Source organism: Branchiostoma floridae, chromosome 8 (assembly GCF_000003815.2).
Source record: "Branchiostoma floridae strain S238N-H82 chromosome 8, Bfl_VNyyK, whole genome shotgun sequence".
Taxonomy (NCBI): Eukaryota; Metazoa; Chordata; class Leptocardii; order Amphioxiformes; family Branchiostomatidae; genus Branchiostoma; species Branchiostoma floridae.
The window spans coordinates 25,356,992-25,378,813 of record NC_049986.1 but is presented as its reverse complement, the minus strand read 5'-3'; the positions used below and the strand labels follow the sequence as shown (position 1 = coordinate 25,378,813).

At 43.5% G+C, this 21,822-nt stretch overlaps 1 protein-coding gene across 10 annotated transcripts in view; it reads left to right on the top strand.

Annotated features, from left to right (window-relative positions):
* Positions 1-21,822, top strand: part of LOC118420829 (whirlin-like) — a 34,595-nt gene that overhangs the window by 686 nt on the left and 12,087 nt on the right. For 2 of the 10 annotated variants that reach the window (XM_035827850.1, XM_035827853.1), the window contains exons 2-9: positions 2,329-3,077; positions 11,892-12,104; positions 12,526-12,651; positions 13,301-13,509; positions 15,314-15,340; positions 17,274-17,324; positions 18,274-18,322; positions 20,514-20,663. In XM_035827850.1, coding sequence (XP_035683743.1) covers positions 2,337-3,077; positions 11,892-12,104; positions 12,526-12,651; positions 13,301-13,509; positions 15,314-15,340; positions 17,274-17,324; positions 18,274-18,322; positions 20,514-20,663 — 1,566 coding nt within the window. In that variant the 5' untranslated portion in view covers positions 2,329-2,336. The remainder of the gene's footprint in view (positions 1-2,328; positions 3,078-11,891; positions 12,105-12,525; positions 12,652-13,300; positions 13,510-15,313; positions 15,341-17,273; positions 17,325-18,273; positions 18,323-20,513; positions 20,664-21,822) is intronic. The other 8 variants (XM_035827852.1, XM_035827851.1, XM_035827857.1 and 5 more) reach the window with 8 other exon arrangements.

Below are 21,822 nucleotides of genomic sequence, written 5' to 3'. Positions count from 1 at the left end.
ATTCCGCCTCTATTGTTGTTGTACAGATTAGCTGCGGGCCGCATTCTGGAAATAAACATGCTAATATCACTCCACACGGGCCGGACCGGGTTTATTACGGCTTGTTCCGGGTATAACCGCATTATCCGTGCAGATATCGGCTGGGCAGGCCTGGTGCAGTATCGGGGTTGGGGTACAGACAGGAGTGGGAGGGTCTGTAGGACACTTTCCTGTAAGGCGTTATAAGCCAGCCTATTCGACTGTGATTTCCCACAAATAATGTTTTGTAGGAAAGCCGTCGTATAAGAGGAGACCAAATTTTGAATAATTGTCTTCCTTGATTTTAGCTAGATTTTACTTCATCATTTTACTTAGGCTACTTCATTCAGTGTTGTTGGGATCCCCCCCCCCCCCATACAGACCCTCATGGAGCTCAGATTTCTTTATTGTATCAATCTGGTGTTGATGTCCCCTAAATCCATCAATTGAAATTGATGTCCATGAAGCAAGCTCGAAATCATTCATTATATATAAACCGTATAATTCTACGCAATTTCTGTGACTTTTATGAAAATCATGTTCCCATTCTCTTTCATTATTCAGAGAAAGTCCAAGAAACATGATTGTTTTGGTACAGCTAAGACTGTCGGTCCAACTGCAGACATTTTTATTTACCCCTTGCCATGAGTAAACATCATAGCGGCAGTTTGTTTACTCTCGTTTCCGTAAGCTGAGGTTAAGGTAAACAAATCAACAGGTCACCGTTATACACTGTAACTTCAGAGTTATAGTCTTTATTGGGTCATCTAAATCATATTATAGACATGACAAATTTACTGGCAACGGCTTTCCAATTCGTCACACCATAAGGCCACACCAATTTAATGTCTTGGTTCACGGATTCGCTCGCTCCTATTTTTTTGAAAAAAAAATAAAAATAAAAATTACCACTCAGCAAATTTTCACCATAAATGAAACCATTCACCAACTTTCTGGTGTAGCAAACATAAAAGATGACACTACTTTTGTAATTTTCAATGAACAGGTGCTGTTACTGTACAGTAATAGACTTTTGTACTTTTTTCAAGCTGAAAACTTTTTATTCTTTACGTTTTGCATTAGCCCTTACCTTTACCCCAACCATTTTACAATTTTTATTTTTATTTTTATTTCGCCCTCTCGCTCCATATTTTTTATGAAAAAATCCGTGAACCAAGAAATTAAATTGGTGTGGCCTAACAAGTGCAGCACAGCCCTCTGCCTGTATTGCAGGTGTTATGGTGTACAGACATGTTCTATAAATAGATGCAGGAGGTTCAACCACCGCCGGACCACTCCTATTGGAGCAAACAAAGCGCCAGGTTCGTTTGCCTAAATCAGAACATCGTTAAACTTGGAGGTTGTGAAATCTGCCAATGAAAAAGCTGGAATCTTTCTAATTTTTTTACATGCCTGTAGTGTAACAAGCGAAATTCAGACACAAGGCAACTAATTTGTGTCTGGGGGCAAAAATTCTTACATCAAACTGAAAAACTATTATAGAACCATTTTGATTCTTTCTCTGGCAATTCACAGCTGGTAACAATCAGTAGAACGAACACAAACCCACATCAAACCCTTCTGTACACCTGGCTTGAGCTGTGCAGGTAACATCAGTGATACCTGGACTCGTTTACCACTGGGGGCTCCACTCACATCAACACTTAACTACAGTACATGGAACAGTGCAGGTAACAACTGTGATACCTGGGCTTGTTTACTGTACAATTGGAACAGTGCCGGTATCAGTGAATGATTACTGGGCCCCACTGCACTAACCTGTTTCATAATTATATGCACTCAGGATTTCAAGCTCTGTACACAGCATGTTTCAAACAACAGAAATGGGGGGAAATGACACAATGACCTCTTTTATTGGATAGATTCATGAAGCTATCATAGCACCCCCCTCCCTTCCCTGCACACATGTACATGTAGTGCCAAAAGAGCGCACTGTTACGGTGGGAAGTAACACATCCAGTCTCCTAGTCCTACACCTGCAAGGTCTGTCCTTTCAGAGCACCTGTTGGTCTTAACCTGTCTGCAGGAAATTTTAACCTCCCAGAGTGTCATGGGGACCAGAACATTATTTATGTTAATGATAGTATATCATAGGTTGATGATGACTGTTCATTGCATCGGTACATGCACATGCAATATCTTAATGTTATGTTTGTGTAAATATGTCTGATGTAAACGAAGAAAAGTTTGACAACATTCCGGGAACAAGGGCAAAGGGATCATACTAAGTTGGTATCAATGTTGTTTATCATGTGGTTTGCTTACAAGTTTCTTTTTTCTTTGTCCAAGAATCCAAGATGGCGGCCAAGCGGAGTGATCCCATGCTGCACGTGGAGACGCGGAGCCTGGGTCGTAGGTCGTTGTCGAGCAACGTGCGCCGGCTTCACGACCACCTGAACGTTTCGCTTGATGAGGCGGAGCGCCAGGAGTTCGTTCAGGCGCTCAACGACTACCACTACAAACGGAACGTGTACGACCTTGTCTATAACCTCCGCATTCTGCTGGACACGCCGGAGAAACGACAACTTTTCTCGCTTTTACGGAAGGTCATTCCGAAATCCGACCAGGCGCTGTTCGACATGCACACGTCGGAGGCGTTTCTGTCGAAGGCGCCGGGAATCCACCGCGCGGCCAGCATGCCGGTTGCGTCCGGTCGGCCGCTAAGCCGTGGGAGCGTCGAACTCCTAAACCGGCCGGTTAGTACGATATCGGAACCGGAAATGGCGCGGAAACCGCTCGGACCTCCCACGGCCGAGCCCGAACTCAAGACGAAAACCTACAAGAAGACGAACGAACCTCAGAACTTTGCCACAGATTCCTTACAGGACATGCGTAAGATTGTGATTAAGAAACCAGCGAGTAGTAAGGAGGGGATGGGGTTCAGTATTCGAGGAGGCTGGGAGCACGGAGTGGGGATCTATGTCTCCTGTGTGGACCCAGACAGCCTCTCCGAGAAGGAGGGTCTCCTCGTCGGGGACCAGATCTTAAGAGTCAACGACTTGAACTTTGAGAAAATGACTCACGAAGAAGCTGCCAAGGTAAGGACACGTCTGTACTGTACTGTGTAATGTTGGTTACCTGTTGGTTTGTTGTGTTGTGTGTTACCTGTGTCAGGTGTGTGATATTACCTGTGTCAGGTGTGTTACCTGTGTCAGGTGTGCCATGCTGATGACCTGTGCAACTACAAGGTGTGTTATACAGTCCCCATACAGGCATTACCAATGTGTTGTGTACAGTGTTCCTAATGCAGGTATTACCTGTGCCAGGTGTATTACCTGTTGTGCACATGATGGTGTTATCTGTGTGGTGTGTTACCTGTGTATAGTGCATATGCAGGTGTTATTTGTGTATACAGTATGGTGCCCATGCAGGTATTACTAGTACCTGAGTGTGCTTTGTGCCAATGCATGTATTACCTGTGCCAGGTGTGTTACCTGTGTAATGTGTACATGCAGGTATTACCTACACATGTATTGTGTACATGCCGGTATTACCTGTGCCAGGTATTACCTGTGTAAAGGTGCACATGCAGGTATTACCTGTGTATTGTGTATTGTCCCTTATGCAGGTACATGTATTACCTGTGCAGGTATTACCTGTGCCAGGTGTGTTACCTGTGTATTGTGTACATGCAGGTATTACCTGTGTATTGTGTACATGCAGGTATTACCTGTGTATTGTGTATTGTCCCTTATGCAGGTACATGTATTACCTGTGCAGGTGTTGTTGTGTATTGTGTACAGTGTCCTTTATGCAGGTACTGTACATGCATTACCTGTGCCAGGTATTACCTGACGTGTGCATCGTGTATTGTCCTATGCCCCCAGCATGCCCCCTACAAATGTCACCCCCACAAAGCAGCTATGAATAATACATGGCAGTTTCCCATTGTTCCGACAGTCAGGCGGAAATACGGACATTACAGGAACTGCAATTATGTACAAGGACAGCAGATGTCATCAGAGGGGCAGGATTTTGGAGAGGTCTCTTCTTTAGACAGCATATAAAAACAAGAGATACACACTTATGGTGGGACAAATTTTTGATATGGATATTTCTTGCACCCCTTTTCTGCAGTTAGATATTTGAAGGATCGCTGAACGAAATTCATGGACAAAGAGCAAACTTTGTTCCCTTTTATTGTATTTTGGAAATGTAATCTGTGCATCATTACTCCAACCTTAGACTCAATGGTCACACAAATCTAACATGCATTGGCATAATACCGGTCATAAGCCTTATACCGGTCGATTAAAAATAGTGGAACTTAAAGAGATCTACACATGCAACCATAGTTATTTCTGAGGTATGCACACTTCAGACATCTAGGTGTCCAATACATAATTTACGAAGCATCGATAACAATGCATTTGAAGACAACAAGGCCAAAAGTTTTCAGGTCATTTTCGGGGCAGGCGAGCTCGTCGTGGGACAAACACACTGTCACGTTCATCGCCAGATTTGTAGATAATAATCACATGTGCTCACGGCACAAGACGAGCATGATTCAACAGCAATCTTGAATTTCTTTTGGTGACCTACAACTCGTGTAAAAGTGTGAGGAACCGTTGCATTATCGCCCGGATCTACAGCTGAATGGGTCAAATTGAACGTACACCGCCATTTTCCCGCCATTTTTAATGCTACGGCCAGCAGTAAAGTTTTACGTCATAGCGGTTGTGACGGACCAAAATTAAATGAAAATTCTTGTCAGTATACGCCCATTTTCTCATGACTTTTTGTATGCTCATGCAGATTTTTGTTTTGTGCAACTACTTACAGGAAAGAAAGGAACAACAGGGGATGTATAAAGGTACATAGCGGCAGTTAATTGTGCCGTGTTTCGTTCGGCCGGTATAGTGCACCCCCTTCCAACCACGCGCCCGTTCTCCGTGCAATTCCGCGGTGTGTTCCAATTACGATATTATGTTTTTAGCAGGACCAGAGAGACAAAATAATTTACACAGAAGAAGTGGCAAAGGTAAGCTGTAACAGCAACATGTAACCCAGGAGAAAATGATGCGTTGATCATTTGCCAAATTAGCATTGCTTGAGAAATTGCAGTAAACCGACCGGTATTATGCCAATGGATGTTAACTTTGGTGGGATAACAGTTCGATATACTTTTACATATCTACACACAGCTGTCTAATATGGGTGACTTGGACTACTATTTACTGCTCTGCAGACGTGTACAGTGCACCTGTGATCATGTAGGTTTAAGACTGTACACCTAAAGTATGAGCTGCTAAGGAGCTGTGAGAAGATATAGTCTAGTAAGAGATAGACAGCTATTTAATATGGGTGACTGGACTATATTTGTGCCCTGCAGAGTTGTATAGTACACCTGTTATAGTGAGCTGGCTGGGAACTTCAGACCAGCTGGGACCCTGTTTATTTACGGTCACGGCTGATCAGATAAAGTCAACAAACACAGCCTCAAACTGTCACACTGGCAGACTGGCACTGCAGTAGACTGGGGCAGCTATAGGCAGACTCTAAATAAATACTTTAGTTTCATGGTAACAATTTAGTTTACTTTATTTGTTATTCCAGGGCAATATACTCAGGTACATATATATGTATACATTGATACTTTTGTTAGACATGGGTGGAAGGGTACCAGATTTTCAAAATATTGCAGTTTGAAATAACCAGCCATCGATATCCCAAAATACCTCAAAATAACCGATATAGGTTACTGTAATTCCTGATTTTTTCAATGTATTTTTATGTTCACGTTTTTCACGGCGAGGACTGTAATATGAAGTTATCATTACATATAACAAATTATTTGTCTTGGTGACAATAACAAATTATTGTTCACCGTGAACATTTAGTTCCAAGAACAAGTTAGATTTTCTCAGACTGTGAAAGTTTGGTACCGAGAAGACAAAGTGAATTACAGTACCTCCATGGATAATGGGGACCAACTAGCGACTAACATCCTGGTGTAGGTGCCATCCAATATCCCGGCCTGACATTGAGGCTCAGAGTAACTGACTGTGTAGTTTGCAATCCGAGAGAAACTCTGTGAATATTAACGATTGGTAAAAACTACAATGTAATAATAAATGCAGGTTAGTAACCTGAAAACATGCAGGTTACACATGTCATGACAAACTACTGACCAGTCCTACATTAGTGAGAATGTTCTGTCCAGTTTGGACAGTGGGGTTATATTGTTAGAGATGATGCTACATCAGCAGACTCCATACTGCTCTAATTAATGATGTTATCAAGTTGATTACACTTTAATTGCCCTGATGAGTAAAGGTTAGGTAATGAGTAACAAAGTCGTGTTTACCATCAGCACACAGAACAGAGCAGAGCTGGGGACATGTTTTTTTATTAATCTACAACTATCAGCTGGTCCGGATCATGGCCTCCCATGGAAGAACCAATAACTAAAATGTAGAATTATTTATACGATAGATGAGAAAATATCTACCTCATAACTGAGACAAGACTTTCTCCCATTGTAGAGCCTCATCACTGATGTATGTGAAAGGTGTTGTTATTCAGCACCAGGGACATATGATAACAAACTAATCATGAATACAACTCTACGTAACCGCAAATACTACAGTTTATCTAAGATAAGGATATTGGAGGAGATAAGGGGTTGGCGGTGGGTCGAAAACCGGGGAGCGAGTCTCCGTGCGCCTCGCTTCCCGCGGACGAAACACAGAATGAGAGCCCCGGTGTGGTGGGCGGAAGTGTGAATAGGCAAGGACGGACACGCGGTCACCACGTGTGAGGTCAGACAAAGACCGGGGACTGGGTTGTCGTAAATTAATAAAAATGACATCACTGACATTTTTCCACTGTGAAAGGTGTTGTTATTCAGCACCAGGGACAGGCTACCTACCTACCTAGTCCCTTGACCTCCAGGTCGTTGGGGGGACAAGGTAGCCATGAAGATAGAGAGTTGCCTCCAGGTTCTTCTTTCCCTAGCCAGGGTTATCCTCTCCTGTAGACTGAGGGACGTCCAGTCAGCGATGTTATCCTGCCAAGGGACAGGCACCATTGTCTATATAGGTCATAGGGAAAAGTGTAGCACTGATTCCTGTAGGTAGTGTAGACATGTAGACATTATGTGGTGCACTTCTTGCACCAGGAACAGGCATCACTGTCTATATCATGTAGAGCATAGGGACAAAGTGTACTGTGCGTTAGTCTATAGAGACTTGCTTAATTTTCTTTTGCTTGTACTGCAGATTGCAAGTACATGTCTAACAGTTGGATGTTGTAGACCTGAGTACATTGTGTGGTTCCTCTCTTGGTGTTGGTGTTAAACACTAGGACAGAAACAGCTAGTCTAGAGTCTATAGAGCCTGTACTACAGATTGCAAGTACATGTATAACAGTTGGATGTTGTAGACCTGAGTACATTCTGTTGTTCCTCTCTTGGTGTTGGTGTTCAGCACTAGGACAGAAACAGCTAGACAGTGTAGAGTTTATAGAGCCTGTACTACGGATAGAAGGCACATCAATAGCTGTTGTAGACTGGAATACATTCCTCTTGACCTTCTGCTGTTTGTATTCAGCACCAGGGACAGGGACAGCTGTAGCAGTTGGCTTATGCTGAGTCCATATATTATCTTTACAGTAGAAGCCGCTTAATTGCACGGCCTATTTGCCAGTGAATTTGGTGCAATTATCCGGATGGTGTAAAAATGCGAAGTATCTAGCTGCACCGCACCGGTTTGGGATTCAGGGATTCGGTGCAGTTAACAGAAGTGTGTGTTAATCCGATGTGCAATTAACTGGCTTCTACTGTACTAAGGCTGGACTCTGAGGATGTTGTAGGCATCAGTAGAATGTGTAGTTCCTCTCTTTCTGTTGTTATTCAGCACCAGGGACAGGCACAGCTGTGTGGCTGTGAAAAGGAACCTTGTGTTGGAACTTGCAAGTTTGTGAATAGGTCACTTCTATAGTTGATTTACTACTTATCTGTCCTATGGAATTGAGGGTCATCATTTTTGACTTCTTGTTGAGATTATAGAGATTGGAGGTTTTTGTGGATTTCAGGACTTCGGCACAAGAACCCCAAAGAATACGGCTTGGTACGTTCCAGAGGTTTGTGACTTTGTACAAACCAAACTCGAGCCAAGGTCGACCCAGCAGACCGAGACATTCAGCTTCATTCTGCTGTCCTTAGATAACCCAGCCCCTGGTGACTTGTAGATTTACTTCCCCTGGTGCGACTCGTGCCAAAGGTCCGGCCGGGTCTGTGGAATTGAATCATGTCGTCGTCCCTGCCAGCAATCAGTACTGAACACTGGGCGGGCGGGAGGGGGGCGTCAGGACGGTCACTCTTCTGTAAACCTCTGTATTAAACGTCTTCGGGAAAAGTGAAAATGGTCCTTTTTGTGAAACAAATCAAATAATATATGCTACACAACAGTATAATTTTATGTTTGTTCACCAAATGTTGTTTTGAGAGTTCAATGAACTGTGGTATGAGACCTGCAGTATTGATGGCCAGTTGCTGCCAGGGTCCGATGACCTTGAACCAACTTGGAATATTTTCAAGATGGCAGAAAGTCAAGTGCTGCATGTTTCAGTAGAAGGGTCGTTGACCCTGGACTGTACTAGCCATGACTGAACTGAAGTCTAATCTTTGAACAAACTCACAAAATAAACTTGTTCACCAATCATTGGTTATTCTGACTGTAATGCGTAAAATAACCGTGCCAGCTTTTTCCCATTTGTAGTCACAGTGGACAGTAATCATAGGTTTACAAATGATGAAATTGTGATATATACTCAGTCTCCTTTGAGACTTTGGCTCGTTCATTTTCTTTCCAATTTATTCTACAAAGTTAGGTCTACCCTTCCCTACAAGTTCAACTTGGTATGCTCCGGGTCATGTCTCATTGTCAGGCTGTTGTTACCATGGATACTGCACCTGACCTTGGTTTGAAGGACACCCCCCTCCCCATGTGAGCCCAGGTCATGAATACTGCAGGAGTTCTGTTGTGTTCCTGTCACTCAGTATCATCATCCATAATGCCCATATATGGTACTAATGACCATATATATAGTACTAATGACCATATATTGTACTAATGACCATATATAGTACTAATGACCATATATTGTACTAATGACCATATATAGTGCTCTCTGCTTGGTGCCCCTTATATGACATGTACAGAACAATAAGCTGGCTTCAGCGTGGTGTAACGGTAGGGTTGGCCCTGAACCAAGAGGTCTAGGGTTTGACTCTCCTGACATGCTCCGTTGATGGGAAGGGCATTTTGCATGACTTTCCTCACTTCACTCACTTCAGGTGAAAATGAGCTTCCGTTAGACACATTTCTTTGGATAAGGCGTTAGAGCCTTATGATGTCTGTCCAGCCTATTCTGAAGCTCAGATTTAGTTACCAGTGAAATTCATGACTGTTCAGCAACCGTATATAGTTTCCCAGAAGTCATCTCAAGTTTCATTTGCGGCTGATTGTTTTCCTGTTTGTTTACATTCTTGTAGTTGTTTTGCTGTTTGTTTACATTCTTGTTGTGCCCTGAAGTAAGCTAGTCAAGATCCGTCAGGTGTTACGACTGTTACCATGGAATCCACATTCAGGGTAAAGCAGAAGCACATCTTAAAAACCTACAGAATCTCTTAATATTTTCATTTGTCACACATTTTCCATGTCAAGGTCACCTTGAGAATGAGCTGTTCCACCTGAGCTGGTCTGGAACTGTAGAATCTCACTTTCAAACTTTGCCAGGGAGACAGTGTGTATGAAACATGTTTAGGAGTGAACTTAGTATCCAAGCATCCAAGTATGAACCCATAGAAGGTAGAGATCTGGACTATGCATCATCCTGGCAGCTCAAGGCTCATGTGTGTGCATAATATATTATACACCTTTCTCACGCGGCGGCCATTATACATCGAAGACAAGGTCAATGAGGCAAACAGACAAAACTTTTTAAAAATCAGCTCCCATTTAGTTTTCCCCCAAACCACACATTTTCACAATATAAGATCAAATAATAAATATTATAACTTAAGTGTTATGCACTGGAATATGTAGCAATTTAGAGTAGCGTAGACTGATCCCATAGTCCCTTAAGAGATGCAAAATAAAAACATTATAATGCAAATATTTGCCGGACATGCAGCCATTCTCTTATTGGTTGATTTCCTAATTTCCATGCTATGATTGGTTCAACTGCTGATTATGATGGATAGTCTTTTATTTGCCTCATTGAACTTGTTTTAGATCTATCATGGCCGCCGTGTGAGAAAGGTGTATACTACTAGTATTAGGAAGTTTTGGTTTAACTTGGTTTATAAACTTGGTTATACTGAAGAGTACCGGCTGCATATCCCAACAGATTGGTTTGATAATGAATTATGAATCATTGGGAGACACATATACATGTACTAGTACTAGTAGGGAGTGTTTGTAAGTCCAGACCAGGATGTTTTGCATCAGCCGTCAGGTCACGCCTGTTTGGCAAATAAAGGTCACCTAACTGGGCAGAATTCACCCTGCAATACTGGAGTAACTTACTACAGTAACACAAAACTGTAACTCTCTCTGTCTATCAATTGTTGACAACTTCATGACATGGGCAGACTGGAACCCCAGAAGACAGACGCTTTCCTCTGCAGACATGTATTCCTTCATGGGAACTGTGTAATCAGTTTTAGAATGGATTATTTATATCCAGGTGTTGGAGCCTGAATTTCCACACTCTGAATATCAGATATTCTGACCAAGAACTATTAACAAACTCTAATTCAAACACTGTCTCCTTACCAAGCATGAATAAAGTAGTTATTGGTTTTCTTCTCTTAAAGAATTATAAACTAAGATGAAGACTTTTCAGACAAAAGTTTAGATTTGTTTGGTGTTCATGCTTCCCACAGTTCCTTGAGCAGCTGGGGTTTACCGGTTTTTCCTGTTCTACAGATTTTACAGTAATTTGATGATGTTTGGCAGTGGAGAATTGGTTGCCATGGTAACCAGTAACCCGACCCTGTCTGTGTGTGGTTCTCCCTTAATCAGGTTACATGGTGTGTAGAGTCAGCTGGTCTTTTTACTGGCTGGGATTTTGAATACATATACAGTAACTGCCAGTTATACATATGAAGTTAACATACACATGTACTGTTATAAATTATATTTGTAATTTTTAACAGTAATTATTATCGGATTCCGTTGTCTCATGTTGCTCTGCCTAGCAGGTCAACCATGTAATACCCAAGTCCTACATTGTGGAGCACCAGAGCTACACAATGCTGTTGTTTACTATTGTTGTTTACTATAATTGTTGTTAACAGATATTCCGTGTGGGGCGGAAGTTTGTTCTGCTTGTTCGGCAGGTCGGCAGAATACCCAAGTTCTACGTGGCAAGCCAGACCTACATGTATACACCTATTGTTTACTGTTGTTGTTTACTGTTGTTGTTTACAGATATTCGGTGTGGGTCGGAAGTTTATTCTGCTTGTTCGGCAGGTCGGCAGAATACCCAAGTCCTACGTGGCAAGCCAGACCTACATGTATACACCTATTGTTTACTGTTGTTGTTTACTGTTGTTGTTTACAGATATTCCGTGTGGGGCGGAAGTTTGTGCTGCTTGTTCGTCAGGTCGGCAGAATACCCAAGTCTTATGTGGCCGCACCAGACCTACACACCTGTTGTTTTTTACTATTATTTACTGTTGTTGTTTACTGTTGTTGTTTACAGATATTCCGAGTGGGGCGGAAGTTTGTGCTGCTTGTACGGCAGGTCGGCAGAATACCCAAGTCCTACGTGGCGCACCGGACCTACACACCTGTTGTTTTTTACTATTATTTACTGTTGTTGTTTACTGTTGTTGTTTACAGATATTCCGAGTGGGGCGGAAGTTTGTGCTGCTTGTTCGGCAGGTCGGCAGAATACCCAAGTCCTACGTTGCAAGCCAGACTTACACGTGGGTCGACCCTCAGGGACGCAGCATCTCCCCCCCGCCCGAAATGGACCTGTCCGGGAAGAACCCGCAGGACTCCGTGGGGCGGCGCAGCGGCATGAACCTGCTCAAGGACTCCGATGAGAGGAAGGTCAGTAAGGTTAAAGGTTAGAGGTTAAACTATATCCTGCTCAAGGACTCTGATGAGAGGAAGGTCAGTAAGGGAAAGGTCAGGGGGTTAAAGGTTAGATAGTAAACTATATCCTGCTTAAGGACTCCGACGAGAGGAAGGTCAGTAAGGGTAAAGATTATGGGGTAAACTATGTTGCAACAGAATGAACCTGCTCAGGGACTCAGGAAGGTCAGCAGTAAGGTTAAAGGTTAGGGGTTCACACTACTTACCCATTATCTTTTCTACCAGTTACATGTAATTTACTTACTTTTTATCTTATAGCTTTGTGCACATAGGTGAGGGAAAGCGGTGTTCCTGATGATCCGCGGAGGGAAGGTTTAGGGTTAGGGTTAAGGTTAGAGTTGAAAGTTGAAGGTTGAAGGTTGATCCTTTCCTCCAGGTGAACCTAGTGGTGGGGGAGGGCAGCTCCCTTGGCCTGATGATCCGCGGAGGGAAGGAGTTTGACCTTGGGATCTACATCACAGGAGTTGACCCCTACTCCGTAGCAGAGGAGGCTGGACTCAAGGTGAGTCGGTGGTAGCAAGACGAGTTTTACTGAATGTCTAAAGTTAGTGTGGGATGAAAAAAGCTTAACCTGCGTACTGTTGGCTATTCTGCCTCTGGACCCTGAAGCAGTGAGTTCAAATGCTGTCTGTTGCCATTTGGCCGACATGCGCACTACCAGAAAGTACTGCAGTCCTTAGGACTTTTCCTTCAGAGTACTAAGTCTTGGAGTAGCCCCGATGATCCATTTTATTGGTCTTCACGCATTTCCACTATGTTAGACCAGATTACTTACATAACAGGGTACAGGGTGTTAATCTCTGTGAGCATAGAAAACCAGATTATATGCCATTTCAATTCCCTCCCTGACCAGATCCTGGATGTGAACAGTGTGAACTTCCTATTCTCTCCCCTAAAACGCAGGTGGGAGACCAGATCCTTGATGTGAACAGTGTAAACTTCCTATTCTCTCCCCTGAAACGCAGGTGGGAGACCAGATCCTTGATGTGAACAGTGTAAACTTCCTATTCTCTCCCCTGAAACGCAGGTGGGAGACCAGATCCTTGATGTGAACAGTGTGAACTTCCTATTCTCTCCCCTAAAACGCAGGTGGGAGACCAGATCCTGGATGTGAACAGTGTGAACTTCCTATTCTCTCCCCTAAAACGCAGGTGGGAGACCAGATCCTGGATGTGAACAGTGTGAACTTCCTCAGTATCTCCCACGACGAGGCTGTCCGCATCCTGAAGACCTCCAAGCACATGATGATGACCATCAAAGACGTGGGGCGGCTCCCGTACGCACGAACGACCTACGACCGCACCCAGTGGCTCATGGGAGACCAGCTGTCCCAGCATCAGGTCGCCGTCTTCAAGGACAAGTAAGTCAACAGATCTCAAAGTCAAGGTCAACTGTAAATGTATGACTTTCTCAATGATCAGAATCTGGTTAGAGGGTCTGCATGTCTAATATCATTATCATCGCTGTATGCACAAAACATAGTGATGACAGAAGATCCCTAACGCCATAATGGCATTTGTTGTTCTTGGTTATGGAATCCGTTGAAAGTAAGCCAAACAGCAATCAAGGTCAAGGTCAACAGTAAATGTATTGTTGCTATAAGTTCCAGAATCTAAGATCTGTTGACCATATCCACATGTGAGAGGAACTTTGTAAATATGATACAGGTTCACTGTAAAGTGGGAGGGGGGTGCTGCAAGGTCATGTTCTGTCCTTGTCATGGATGAAAAACTTAGTGTGAGAGACTCAGGATGAGACTACAAGATTCTGTAACAGTTACAAACATTGCCTTACTCTACGGGACTTTTTAAAGTTCATTTTGAAAACAATGAAGTGCATGAGTGTTAACCCTATCCAGACTGGGGGGGGGGGCTAAAAGAACAACCAAACTTGGTGAGTTTTCCTAAAATATTGTTGGTAACAATTTAAAAAAAATTGGGTAAGTTTATAACTTTTCGTGTTGCCATGGCAACGGGTTTCTGAAAGGCAAATTTTACAAAAATCACTAATTTTGGTTTAAACAATGGGGTTTTAAGACTTTCTTGCTAAACTTAACTTCTTTTCATATATCTTTAATATCTAACACATCTAAGTTAAACATTTATAATTAAATATTCATAAATTATGCTAATGGATTGACGTAATTGGTCAAAATCCAAGATGGCCGACAATATCATGATCTAAAGTATAACAAGCTTATTTTCACTCAGATTTCATTACTACGTGGTATTTTCTGACAGAAAACATTCATGTGAACGTTTTTAATCCATTTCCATGGGGTTTTAGCGTTATATGTTGAAAAAAATGTATCTTGAAAAATTTAAGGTTCATAATCCAAGATGGCGGCTAGCTAAACTACAGATGACGTCATTCTTTGACGTCATTTTGACGTCGTTGCGTCGGCTTTTGACAACAGAAGTCTTATAACACTTGAATATTAATAAGAAACCTTTATTGGTAACTTTTTGAGTGAGATATTTAGGTATTATGGGAATTCCCGGTTTTGGCCAAAAATATCAATTAATGACGTCATAATTACGTTATATTACGTCATAATGATAAAAAAATTTCAGGATTTATTAAACTCGATGAGCACAACCTCTCCTGCAAATTTGGTGATCGTAGAGTAAGCCGTTTTGAAAATACCAAGGGGGGGTCGAATGAGCCCCCCCCCCCCTCACCACAGTGTTCCAGCACACACACACCCTACACTGCACCATGCTATAGTCAGCTGGCTCAAAGAACTGAAGTCATTTTTGTTTGACAGTAACATTTTGCACATCCCTACACTGCACCAAAGTTTGCTGGGTAACAGAATTTTGTTTGACAGTAATGTTTTGCACATCCCTACACCACACCAACTGGATACAGACCTTTGTTTGACAGTAATGTTTTGCTCATCCCTACACCACACCAACTGGATACAGACCTTTGTTTGACAGTAATGTTTTGCACATCCCTACACCACAGTAATGTTTTGCACATCCCTACACCACAGTAATGTTTTGCACATCCCTACACCACAGTAATGTTTTGCACATCCCTACACCACACCAACTGGATACAGACCTTTGTTTGACAGTAATGTTTTGCACATCCCTACACCTCAGTAATGTTTTGCACATCCCTGCACCACAGTAACATTTTGCACTGTTTCTCCCCAGTCAGCCCAGGCTGTCTGGCAGCCCCAGGTAAATAACTAACTTCTAATTGCACTTTATATGCAGACACACCTGCCAGTTAACTAACTTTCACTTGAACAGACACACCTACCAGGTAACTAACTTTCACTTGAACAGACAAACACTGCAGCTAACGAGCTTTCACTTCCCAGGTGGCTAACTTTCCCTACGCTTCACACACCTCTCAGGTAACAACTTGACCTTTCCACAAACACTCCTCAGGAATAACTAGCAAGGACAGCTTTAGACTCAAAGTAAAACGTCAGTCAGTACCTAGTGTGGACTGGGTATATCTCACCTTCCTGCTGCAGACTCATGTGGATGGTGTGGTTACAGAAGAAGTCAGTAGGGAATGGGTCAGCTACACAGGAGAATGGACATGAAAATTCAGTACTTACAGAATAAGTCAGTAGGGAATGTGTCAGGCACACAGAAGAACGGACATGGAAATTCAGTACTTACAGAATAAGTCAGTTCGGAATCCATTTTGTAACTGGAGTTGTTAGATGGTTCCTGCCAGCGCACGACTGGGAGGGAAATGTCAGCATGGCGAGATAGAATTACCTGGAATTACACAGGCCAAATACGGGCGGGTTAGAATCACAAAGGCCAAATATGGGCGGGCAAATTGGAACCTTCCAGGAATGTAATTTGACTTTTGACCTCGGCTGCTTGTCACTGATTCCCGCCTTAAAGGCTGACGATGAAATGTGGTTGTAGTTTGTGGTACCTGTAGGGGGGGGGGTGGTTACACTGCAGGTATTGAAGGTCAGTTTGAGTTCACCTCAGACCTATTTGAAGGTTAATGTCAAGGTTATGTCAGGGTGATTCCATAGTAGTCATGGTGACGGAGGATTGTAGTCATGGTGACAGGAGAATTGTAGTCACAGTGACAGGAGAATTGTAGTCATGGTGACAGGAGAATTGTAGTCATGGTGACAGGAGAATTGTAGTCATGGTGACAGGAGAATTGTAGTCATGGTGACAGGAGAATTGTAGTCATGGTGACAGGAGAATTGTAAGTCATGGTGACAGGAGAATTGTAGTCATGGTGACAGGAGAATTGTAGTCATGGTGACAGGGATTTTCTTGGAGGTTACTGTACTGTACCAGCTGTGAGAACCAGAGAAGGTTTTGTGCGGGCCAGATTGTGCCTGAGCTGAGGTGGCATCATTGGGCAGGTTATCATGGGGAAGGCAATCTGCACCCCTCCCCAATCTGGTATCATGGGGAAGGCAATCTGCTCCCCTCCCCAATCTGTTATCATGGGGAAGGCAATCTGCACCCCTCCCCAATCTGGTATCATGGGGAAGGCAATCTGCTCCCCTCCCCAATCTGTTATCATGGGGAAGGCAATCTGCACCCCTCCCCAATCTGGTATCATGGGGAAGGCAATCTGCTCCCCTCCCCAATCTGTTATCATGGGGAAGGCAATCTGCACCCCTCCCCAATCTGGTATCATGGGGAAGGCAATCTGCTCCCCTCCCCAATCTGGTATCATGGGGAAGGCAATCTGCACCCCTCCCCAATCTGTTATCATGGGGAAGGCAATCTGCTCTCCTCCCCAATCTGTTATCATGGGGAAGGCAATCTGCTCCCCTCCCCAATCTTTTATCAGGAAAAGTCAATCAGCAGAATATACAGTTATATAATCTAGTACCCTGGAAGCTCAAGCACCCTGGAGGCACAGACACTCTGGGCAGGGGTGGCATTGCACAATACAGGTTACCCAGCAAGTGTTGTATCCTAGAGAACAGGTCAAAGGTTTGACTGCCTGGAACATATCACCCACAATGTATCACTCTATAAATGTGCAGTTTAAACCTTGAAACGGCCTAGTGTTTCTGAATAAAGTTACACTGTATCTTCCTACTGAAGAATTTCTGACTGATTGACTCTTGTGCAAACCGTGTTTCTCCGTTTCTCCGCACGCCGCCATCAGGAAAAAATCAGAAGCAGACGAACCGGCAAATTCTGAGTATGATGCCGACAGGTGGGTCAGGGGTCAGGGATTGAAGGTCATCACACAGGAATAAAAATCACTTGCTGCACTATCAAATGTGCTTTGACATCTAAACTTAACATGTTGATTGGTAATCATCAACTTTCACTGTTATAAAGAGATGACAAGAGTTAACATGTAAAGCTTCACTGAATGGAGCTGTCTGGTTAGACAGTAGAACAGCTGACTTTCTCAAGGTCAGAAGCCTGATGACAAGGTCACACCTCAGCCGCACACTTGTGTAGTGGTTATGATCAGATTCTGCTTGTGGATTGTTGCACAAATGACTTTGGTTTTCAGGTGACTTTTCTGCATCCTGTTTTGTTGTCAGCTATGAGTATGAAATACCAATTATCACATATTATAGACAGATATCACAGGTATTTACAGAACACTGCACTTCTGTACAGTTATCTGTTGCTTTCTTACAGACAGATGCAATAGTATTGTTGTTGTTTATTAAGAAAACTTAATAAATATATATATAATATTATAGTCTGTGTTGTAGCCAGCCAAAAATCATTTTCCGTCCCCTTGATTTTGAATGGAAATCCTATTGAGCACCGAAGGCACAGTGCGACGTTCCAAGAAAGATTTTGAAATCTAGACCCTTTGAAATGCCATTTCCTGCATTGTGAGCTGTAAATTTTACTGGTAGACTAAGCCGTTCAACGGCATCTGTTTTGTTGAAAAATTACACAAGGGTTTCAGGCTGAATTTTTTTTACATATCCATTTTTGTCCGTCACAGAGGACGGAATGGGCAAAATTTTTTTACATCCCCACCTGCAAAATTCCGTCAAAGGACGGCAGGACGGGCGCTGGCTACAACCCTGATTATAGTATATTTATGCTGTTATGGTCAAAACTGTTTGCATGTTTCAATTTAGAAATTTAGATTTAAGACTTTTTAAGTTTGACTTTTCCTTCTCTCCTCTCAGCAGCTCCGCAGCCAACAGCACCCTGCCCAGACGGAGGAAGGACACTGAGGTAGGTCACAGGGCAGAGGGTAAAGGTTAAAGGGCAGGGGACACTGCGGAAGAACCATCCACAATTTCAGCACCAAGGACAGACATAACAGTCTTCTTTTTTGAAGAAAAACTGCTCAAAGTGTAATATACATTCGGCCACCTCAAAAAACGTTATAGAGGTCTTCTCAAGATTGTCTTTAACACCTAAATATCTGAATTGTATTACATTTAGGATATTTAACATTCAGTGTTCAAGGCAATCTTGGGAAGACCTCTATACTAACGTTTTCTTGAGTTGGCGGTATTATGGCACCTGGTGGAATTTTGATAGTCGATGTTACATTTTTTGCACAAAACTGAAGGAAATTCCTTCATCCCACGTATTTAACCCTCTCGTTGGTGCCTAGCTGTGTAACCAGTACACCTGTGGTGCCACAGGGCTGGCTCGGCAGGGGGAGGGTTAATATATGAAGATTAGATGTCTTCACATGTAATATAACTTCCAAAAATAATTTCACCAGGTTGGAAGAGCGTAGGATATTGGAGATTTCTTTTACACAACTAATAGATACAAACTTACTAATAGCCATTCGGGGGATTGTGTTCTCGCCACAAAAGCGCCACCTACATCGGCTACGTAAAGTGGCGAGAAGGAGAGCTCTAAGACTAGTTATAAGCTCTGCAGAAGATTCATACGAAAGCAAACTAAGTATTTGCTGGTTGTGTAAAAGAAATCTCAAATATCCTATGTAGAATAGCAGTTCTAAGTGTTGCACTTGGGGAGGGGTGGGGAGCACTGCACACATGGGGAGGGGGGTAGCATTGCTCACATGGGGAGGGGGGTAGCACTGCTCACATGGGGGGGGGTAGCACTGCTCACATGGGGGGGGGGTAGCACTGCTCACATGGGGGGGGGGGGCGATTTGTGCACCGTTCAGCAAGGTAGCAGTCAGATCAAAACTAGCTCACTCAGCTCTTTATAGCAGCACCCCCCCAGCACTGGTGAATGGCATGGTCCAAATACGCACCCCCCAGCACCGGTGTATGGCACAGTCCAAATACACCCCTACAGCACGGGTGCATGGCACGGTCCAAATACATGTCCTCCCCTACAGTGGAGGAACAACACGAAAACTGGTTTTGAACACGCTGTTAGGTTAAAATCCTCCAACGGACCAGAGGGATGTCCTAAAGGCACTTACCATGCTCAGTGGTTGGCATGACGACCTCCCAGATGGAATCATAATCAGACACCATCCCAGTGTGCACCTGGTTCCCCCAGACTGATAACACTCAGCACAAACTGCTGCCTGTGACAGCTGCTAATGCTCAGCACAAACTACATGTACTTCCTGTAATCAACAACTACTCAATACGCTACACTCACAGCTTGTGACGCTTACAGTAAACTCACAGCTTTTAGTAGTTCCTGACAGTTAACTCACAGCTTGCGACAGTAATCTTAACAGTAAAACAACTCACAGCTTTTAACACTCCTGTTCTTCTAACACAAGACAAAAGTATATGGGAGCAGCTGAGGACGTCAGCAGTCCTGTAACAGTTACTGACAGTAATCTTACAGCTTGTAACAATTACTGACAGTAAACTCACAGCTTGTAACAGTAATATTAACAGTAGTTTCACAGCTTTTAACACTCCTGTTCTTCTAACACACACGGCAGAGCAAAAATCGTATATGGGAGCAGCTTAGGACATCAGTAATCCTGTAACACTTACTGACAGTAATCGTACAGCTTTTAACAGTTACTGACAGTAACCTCACAGCTTGTAACTAATATTAACAGTAGTTTCACAGCTTTTAACACTCCTGTTCTTCTAACACACCAGGCAGAGCAAAAATCGTATATGGGAGCAGCTTAGGACGTCAGTAGTCCTGTAACAGTTACTGACAGTAAACTCACAGCTAGTAACAGTTACTGACAGTAAACTCACAGCTTGTGACAGTTACTGACAGTAAACTCACAGCTTGTAACAGTAATATTAACAGTAGTTTCACAGCTTTTAACACTTCTGTTCTTCTAACACAAGACAAAAGTATATGGGAGCAGCTTAGGATGTCAGTAGTCCTGTAACAGTTACTGACTTACAGCTTTTAACACTTACTGACAGTAAACTCACAGCTTGTAACAGTAATATTAACAGTAGTTTCACAGCTTTTAACACTCCTGTTCTTCTAACACACCTGGCAGAGCAAAAATCGTATATGGGAGCAGCTTAGGACGTCAGTAATCGGCCTGTTCTCGAAACCCAAGCGAGCGCCGGGCGGGGCGATAGGCGGAGCGCCCGTTGCCGGTAGCGATGACCCGTCTGTGCGTAGTAAGGACACAGATGACGAACAGGTATAGTCGCTTCTTGCACGCAGGTCAAAGTTGACAGACCAGCCTATTGCATGCTGGTTCCGCTAGTAACATACCCTGGAAGCCCAAGCCTTCTCTGCCCTGCCTCGAGTTTGAGTCTGAGGTTTTACCTTGTGGGTTTTTTTTCTTTATTTTCATCCTACAAGAGCCAAGAAATATTTGTTTTCATGGAGAGTTTGAGCTTTGTTCTATCACAAATTAAGGAAACGCAGCAATTTTTTGTTGATCTTGCTGACCTTCATCAGATGTCTGATTTACTGCGCTGACTTTTCTGAAACCTGAACAAAGCTGAAACTCTACAGCAATGGATTCTATGTACATTTCCCCCTGATGTACATGTTTTCTAAGGCATTGCAGGGCAGGTGTAATCTTGTGCTTCTGGGGTATGTAAGGTTCCCTCTCAACCAGCCCAAGCTTGGGGTGCATGGCAGCTGGGTTGACACTTCAGGTGTTGGTGATAGTGGGGGCAACTGTAAGGCCCTGGTGTTGACTCTAGTGTGGATACTGGTGGTGACTCTAGTGTGGACACTGGTGTGGACACTAGTGTGGACACTGGTGGGGACTCTAGTGTGGACACTGGTGGTGACTCTAGTGTGGACACTGGTGGTGACTCTAGTGTGGACACTGGTGGTGACTCTAGTGTGGACACTGGTGGTGACTCTAGTGTGGACACTGGTGGTGACTCTAGTGTGGACACTGGTGGTGACTCTAGTGTGGACACTGGTGGTGACTCTAGTGTGGACACTGGTGGTGACTCTAGTGTGGGTGTAGGCAACTGTTGAGACTGGTGCGTCTGCCCTCCTGACTCAGGCTACTGGTCCAGGAGTTTCCTGGTGTCACTTTTTTTTGTCTTCCCTTGTAGATGGGTGTTAGGGTCAGGTAAGGTTGCCATAGTAACTGTCACTGTGGTAACTGCACAACGCTTCTGTTTTCTATTGTTGCACCTTTCCTCTAGTTGTATTTGTTTCTTCAATTCTGGTAACTGACAATTGGAAACAGCTTTGACCAGGCTGTGGTCTGGTTATCATTGATATGAATGACGATGAACAACTGTGATCCTGTTGGTCCATGGTTGCCATGACAACTATAGTCCTGCTCTTCTCCATCAGTGTCACATTCTCCACAGCAACCATCATCAGTT